This window comes from Neophocaena asiaeorientalis, unplaced genomic scaffold (genome assembly GCF_003031525.2).
Source record: "Neophocaena asiaeorientalis asiaeorientalis breed wild unplaced genomic scaffold, Neophocaena_asiaeorientalis_V1.1 scaffold589, whole genome shotgun sequence".
Classification (NCBI taxonomy): Eukaryota; Metazoa; Chordata; class Mammalia; order Artiodactyla; family Phocoenidae; genus Neophocaena; species Neophocaena asiaeorientalis.
The window spans coordinates 25,847-32,925 of NW_020172683.1; the positions used below are offsets into that span (position 1 = coordinate 25,847).

At 34.9% G+C, this 7,079-nt stretch overlaps 1 protein-coding gene across 2 annotated transcripts in view; it reads right to left on the reverse strand.

The window, feature by feature from the left end:
- SUCO (SUN domain containing ossification factor) overlaps positions 1-7,079 on the reverse strand; it is a 77,077-nt gene that overhangs the window by 15,948 nt on the left and 54,050 nt on the right. For both annotated transcript variants that reach the window (XM_024739825.1, XM_024739826.1), the window contains 2 exons: positions 4,415-5,572; positions 1,722-1,809 (listed from right to left, as the gene is read on the reverse strand). In XM_024739825.1, coding sequence (XP_024595593.1) covers positions 1,722-1,809; positions 4,415-5,572 — 1,246 coding nt within the window. The remainder of the gene's footprint in view (positions 1-1,721; positions 1,810-4,414; positions 5,573-7,079) is intronic.

The window sequence follows — 7,079 nt, forward strand, 5'->3', positions numbered from 1 at the left end:
TGTGGTACTTTCTATCCTACTTCATATTTTTAAAATGCTGAATGTGATTCATTAAACTGTTTCTTTTGACTCACTTTTGACAAACACTGAGAAATTCTAGACAGTTTTAAAAGATAAGTTATTAGTTATTAAATTGGTTAACACTTCTAATTAGGATTTACTTCCAATAGTGTTAATGATACACAAGATTATTTAAAAGTACTTAAACAAGTCTTTCATAAAGCACAGATGTTAAATATAAAGAGAAAATATAGAGGGAAAATGTTAATGAAGAACTAAATAAATACTGTGTTCATGGGTCCGAGGACTTAATACTATTAACATGTGAATTCTCCAAATTGATCTATAAGTTCAACACAAACCCAATCAAGATCCAAACAGGTTTTTGTTTGTTTGTTTGTTTTTGGTAGCAACTGACAAGCTGATTCTAAAATCTGTATTAGTCAAATCCAGATTAGCCAAAACAATTTTGGACAAGTGCAAAGTTAGAGGATTCACTCTACCTGATTTCAAGAGTTCCTATAAAGCTACAGTAATCACAACAGTGCAGTATAAGCAAAAAGACAGATACAGATGAACAAAACAGAAGAGAATTCCAGAAACAAATCCACATGTATATGAATTGATTTTCATCAAAAGTGCAAAGGAAATCCAGTGGAGAAAAGACAGTCCTCTCCACAAATGATGCTGGAAGAAAGGACTATTCATGTTTCTCAATCCTCTCCCTCACAAAAAAAGAACTTTGATCCATTCTCTGTGACACATAAAAATTAAAATGGATCATAAACCAAATGTAAAACTAAAACTATGCAAATTCTAAAAGAAAACAGAGGAAGATAATCTTTGTGACTTTGGGTTAGGCAAAGAGAAAACAAGTAAATTGGGCTTCAACGAATTAAATTCAGCTCTTCAAAAGATATGTTTAAGAGAATGACAAAACAAGTAATGGACTGGGAGAAAATATTTGCAAAGCCTGTCTCTGATAAAGGACTCATACTAAGAATATGTAAACAACTTTCAAACCTCAATTTCAGAAAGAAAAAAAACAGAGGGGTGGGGAAAAACTGTGTGTAGAACCACAATTATAACATGTCACAAACTGGGAGTAAGATGCAACTAAACTGCAACCTGAGGCCTCCTCACCTCACCTCACCTTCCCTTAGTCCCAAATAACCTTTTAGAAAAGTTAAATATAAAATTTCTTCATGACGGTAACACACTATAAAAACTTATTAATGAACATCACATTTAATGCTGCAATACTGAACTCAATCCCTTAAAATCAACAAGACAGGGGAATGGCCACTATCAGTCCTATTGCATCACTGTACAGCTCTAGGCAAGAGATAAGAGGAAAAAAGAAGAAATAAAAAGGTATAAGGATTAAAAAGAAATAGAGCTGTTTATTTGCAACCAACAAAACTGTCTACACAGAAAACCACAAATGATTTTAGAGTTTAACAAAGTTGCCAAAAAGTCCACTGCACTTCCACACACATACACGTACATACAAATCTTGAAATGTAATACAAATAATGCTCAAGAAAATTTTCTCTTGAGCAGATACTGATGCTAACAGCTAGAAAACATCACATTACAGCTTAATCATCAGCTATCAGGGAAAAAGTGAACCAACATTACTTATCCTTCTTACCAGAGAGATCCCACAAAATTCAATGGAAATTTATATAAAAATTAAATAAGATATGAAGATGACCAACCTGCTCCTCTGCTATTCTTGAAGTATTCTGAAGTTTTACTATTGTCATATTGAAAGCCTTTTGCATTTCTTCCATTTGTTTTCGGTACCTATGGAGTAAGAATTGATTTAAATTGGTTTTAATTTCTTATTAATTTATTACTGGAAACACACTTCTGATCTCAATATATAAGATAAATCCATATTTCTGAAAATGACTCTTACTGAACCCCGTGCAATACAGGAAAACTTACAAAGGTAAAATAAAGAGGTCCCTTGAGGTATTTGCTACCTCAACATCAATTCTATGTTCCTCACTGCTATAAAAGATTTACTAGTCGCATATATAGTCAATAATTTATGACAAAGGACCCATGAATATACAGTGGGGAAAGGACAGTCACTTCAATAAATGGTGCTGGGAAAACTGAACAGCCACATGCAACAAAATGAAACTGGACCCCCTATTTTATACCATACACAAAAATTAACTCAAAATGTATTAAAGACTTGAACATAAAACCTGAAACAACAGAACTCCTAAAAGAAAACACAGGCGGTAAGCTCCTTGACATGAGTCTTGGAAATGTTTTTTGGATTTAACACCAAAAGCAAAGGCAATAAATGCAAAAAAAACAAGTGGGACTACATCAAACTGAAAAACTTCTTACAAAGCAAAAGAAACCATCAACTTAATGAAAAGGCTACCTAGAGGCCTGCGCTCTAGAGCCCATGCACCACAACTACTGAAGCCCATACGCTCTAGGGCCCGCGTGCTTGCAACTACTGAGCCCGCACACCTAGAGCCCGTGCTCCGCAAGAAGAGAAGCCACTGCAACGAGAAGCCCCGCACCACAACAAGAGTAGCCCTGCTCACCACAACTAGAGCAAGCCCGCGTGAAGCAACAAAGACCCAATGCAGTCAAAAATAAATAAAACATTAAAAAAAGAAAATTGGCAGAGAATCTCAATAGACATTTTTCCAAAGAAAACAGATAGATGGTTAACAGGTAATAGATGAAAAGATGCTCAACATCATTAATCATCAGGGACATGCAAATCAAAATCACAATGAGTTATCACCTCACATCTGTTAAAATTGCTATTATCAAAAAGAGAAGAAATAACATGTTGGTGAGGATAGAGAAAAGGGAACACTTGTACACTGTTGGTGGGAACATAAATTGGTGCAGCCACTATGAAAAACAGTATGGAGGTTTCTCAAAAAATCAAAAATAGAACTGCCATATGATTTAGCAATTCCACTTTTGAGTATTCATCTGAAGGAAAAAAACACTAACTTGAAAAGATATCTGCACCCCCATGTTCAATGCAGCATTATATACAATAGTCATGACCTGGAAGCAAACTAAGTATCCATCAATAGAAGAATAGATAAAGAAAATGTGGTATGTGTATACCAAGGAATATTATTCAGCCATAAAAAAGAAGGAAGTCTTGCCATTTGCAACAACATGGTTGGACCTTGAGGGCATTATGCTAAGTGAAATAAGTTAGACAGAGAAGGATGAATATTGTATGATCTCACTTACATGTGGAATCTAAAAGGAAAAAAATCTTGAACTCATAGATACAGAGAACAGATTGGTGATTGCCAAGGTGGGGGTGGGCAAAACTGATGAAGCGGGTCAAAAGGTAAAACTTTAAATGAATAAGTAACAGGAATATAATGTACAGCATGTTGACTATAGTTGATAATATTGGATCGTATATTTGAAAGTTGCTAACAGAGTAGATCTTAAAATTTCTTACCACAAGGAAAAAAGAAAAGCTGTATGTGGTGATAATATTAACCAGACTTATTGTGGTAATCATTTAGCAATATATACAAATATCAAATCATTATGTTATATGCCTGAAACTAATACAATGTTATATGTCAATTACATCTCAATTAAAGAAAGATTTATTAGTGATTTCTGTGGTTCCTTTAGTGGGGCAAATAGGTTGGGGGTAGGGAGAGGCAAGAACAGGTATGATGTAGGCATGCAAACACACCCACAGAAAATTTGCCAATAAATTATGTATGAATTAAGAAGAAACCCCTTTTAGGATATAATGATGACCGTAGTGACATTTCATTAGCAGCATTTTAATTTAAGAAGATTATGAAAAGGTAGCATTTCAGAAATTCTGGGCATTGAGTGCCTAGGTGGTTACAAAATGTTGGAAAAGCCCTAAGGACGCTGGATACTTAAGGAATAAAAAACAAAAAGTAAATAGGCTTAAAAAGTGGAGAACTGTGCCTGAGATCTTCATCACTGCATAAGCAAACTGGCATGGCCTCTGGCATTTTTCTTATCTTCACTTATTTAAACTCTTAAAAAATATCTGGTCAATTTCCACATAGAGCTTTAAAGTATATAGACTAATTTTTCCCATGAGTGCTCTGGGAATCAAACAGCAAAAGTGGCTAAAGTTAAGCAACAGAAGAAAGGAGAAACTGATTATAGATAATTCAAACTTGTTATCAGCCTAATAATAGTCACTTAGTAATACTTCCAGAAAAGGAAATCAATTCTTAAGATCACTGATCAACATCCAAATAAGTTTCTTTCTCTCTCCAGCTAAAATGGTGCTTATTACTATTATACCATGAGATAATTAAATCCTCTCCTTCTCTAGTCACAGATTATACTTTGCTACTTAACTCACTGTGCAAAGTGTATTGTGCTAATTCATAATAAAGCTTACCTTTGGCTAAGTTCCTCCAGATAGCGACCACTGAGAGACATGTTAACTTCTAAGGCTTTAATACGGTTATTAAGTCTCATAAATACTGATTCCTTTTGGTTTGATCCATGTATAAGATTTCCATTAGCATATCCTAGATCTGAAGAATTTTGTAATTCAGCATAAAAATCTGTAGCTGTCCTCTGTAACCCTCTTAAAAGGGCATCTTCTGGAGACTGTTCTTCCTCTTTTGCTTCAGGTAATGAAGAAGAATCCACAACAGGAGTCAAAATTTGCTTTGGTGTGTCAGCTATGTTCATTTTGGCTTCCCCATCTTCACTGTCTGGCACAATAGCTGTGTTTACAGGTGACACTATTGTTTCGGATAGCTTTGTGATAATTTGCATGGAGTCTTCTTTTACAATATTATCCATTACTTCATCAAGTTTTTTTGTTTCATAGATCACAGTTGGTTTCTCTATAGAACTAAAACTGTCAGACCTTTTTTCTGTTTCATTATCAACCTCAACAGAACTCTCTTGGGGAATCACTTGTGATGGTGTACGCCCTGCCTCATATTTAATAGGCTCAGATACTTCTATTTTAGATAATGAATTGATTTCTGGAGTAACATCTAAGAGAAGAGACTGAGAAAGAGTTTGAGGATGGCTTGGTTCAAGTTCAATTGCATCTAAAGTGTGATTAATCAAACCTCCCTGGTGCACACTACTTAAGTCACCTAGAACAACAGTTTCAGCTTTCTTTTCCTTACTCTTACTGTCTGGTTCTCCAGCTGGAGGTTGCAATACTGAAACATCTACTGATTCTTCAGGAAGTACTAATGGTGATTGAGCTGACACAAGATACTCTTTTTCTTTACTCATAGCAGTTCTGCTGCGTTGCCGATAATGAGCAACTCTAACTGAACACCATTTATATATGTATTCCGAAAAACTAGAAATACAACAAATTGTGGTCAGTTCACTGCAAAATATTTGTGTCTCTGACTCAAACCAAGGTGACATTTCATCCTCTTGTTCACCACTACCCAGAAGGGTCACTGTAGAAGGACTTGCCTCCTCTTCCTCTTCTTGAACTAGTTGTACAATGGGACCCTCTTTTGTAGTATCTGGTGATGATGGCTCTGTGTCATGTACAAGTCCTTCAGTAGTTACAAACCTAGGAATACATATCCATAATTATGTGTAAGGAAAATAAATGTATCATACATAAGGTAAAAGGAACGCTGGAAATACAGAAAACACTCAATTTACTTTGGATGAATTATTTCCCTTCAAATCACTTTCATTATAAAAACAGTATTATTCATAAATGGTAACAGAAAGATAATTTATCAAGTGACCAGCCAGATAATTCAAATCACCATATTTACCAAATCAAATTTTTCTTTAAACTGTTTAAGAGTTCTTTGTATGTGAATATTTCCATTTACTGAAAGTTTCATGTAACTTTCCTCCCATAAATATTCACCAATATTACAAGCCTCATCACCCCTTATATCAGAAATTGAGCTACCCAGAGCTAGTCCCAGAGCTAGAACTAGAAGGCAGGACTCTTATTATGAATGCACTTTGTGCTGGAATATCCTACTTTCAAAAGGCAATTACTGTTGACCCTTGAACCGTGCATGGGGAGTTAGAATTGTCGGCCTCCATGCAGTATAACTTAGTCAGCCCTCTATATCCACAGTTCCTCTACATCCACAGTTCCTCTATATCCACGGTTCCTCATCCACAGATTCAACCAACCAAAATCATCTGTACTGATTTCATTAGTATTTACTAATGAAAAAATGCCATGTATAAGTGGATCCATGCAGTTCAAACCCATGTTATTCAAGGGTCAACTGCAGATTTCTCAGAGATTATTTCTCTACGGATGATTTGAGGAATTTCAACATGGCATTACACACACACACACACACACACACACACAATTATCTGCAAAGGGAGAAGAAACATATCCCCACTCCCCCCAGATAATCTCAATATCACCTTGGCTAACTTTCAATTGTTGAAAGCTAAATACTTAACCATTTTAATGAAAATCCTGACTAATAATAAACTAGTACTGCCACTAACCCAGTCCTATCTTTGGGCTCTGGAGTATGTGTGTAGGGTAGGGAGAGTGAGAAATGGAGCAGGTGGGAACAGTGTTATAAATTATAATATCTGTGGTCCCTTCCAAGATAAAGATAATGAATTTCCGGGTGCAGCCCTTGCAGCACCAAAGGTATAATTTGAGAAAACAAAGTAATTTCAAAACCAAAAAAAAACACCTTCATATGCAAATTTTCCTACTGTGAAACACTACTAAGAATGCCAGGAAATGTCTTCAAACAAAGCCTAATATCAAAATAGCAAAAGTAGGAATAAAAAAGATAATATCTAAAAGCAGGACTTTCATCTTGTTGATAATAAAATAGTAAATGGACTAAACTAAAACATAATTAGGCTATGCTTCCCTAAATAGATGATATAGATACAGATATCAATATATAGTCACTATACAACATTTCTTACATACTCAGGTGGTATACTGCTTATTATCTACCAAATAAATTATAACAGTAAAAAGGAGGAATGTCTGAAGAAGGGGAGGGAAAGAAACTAAAATGAATTAATTTGGTAAAAATTAAGTTATATAACATATATATATATATATA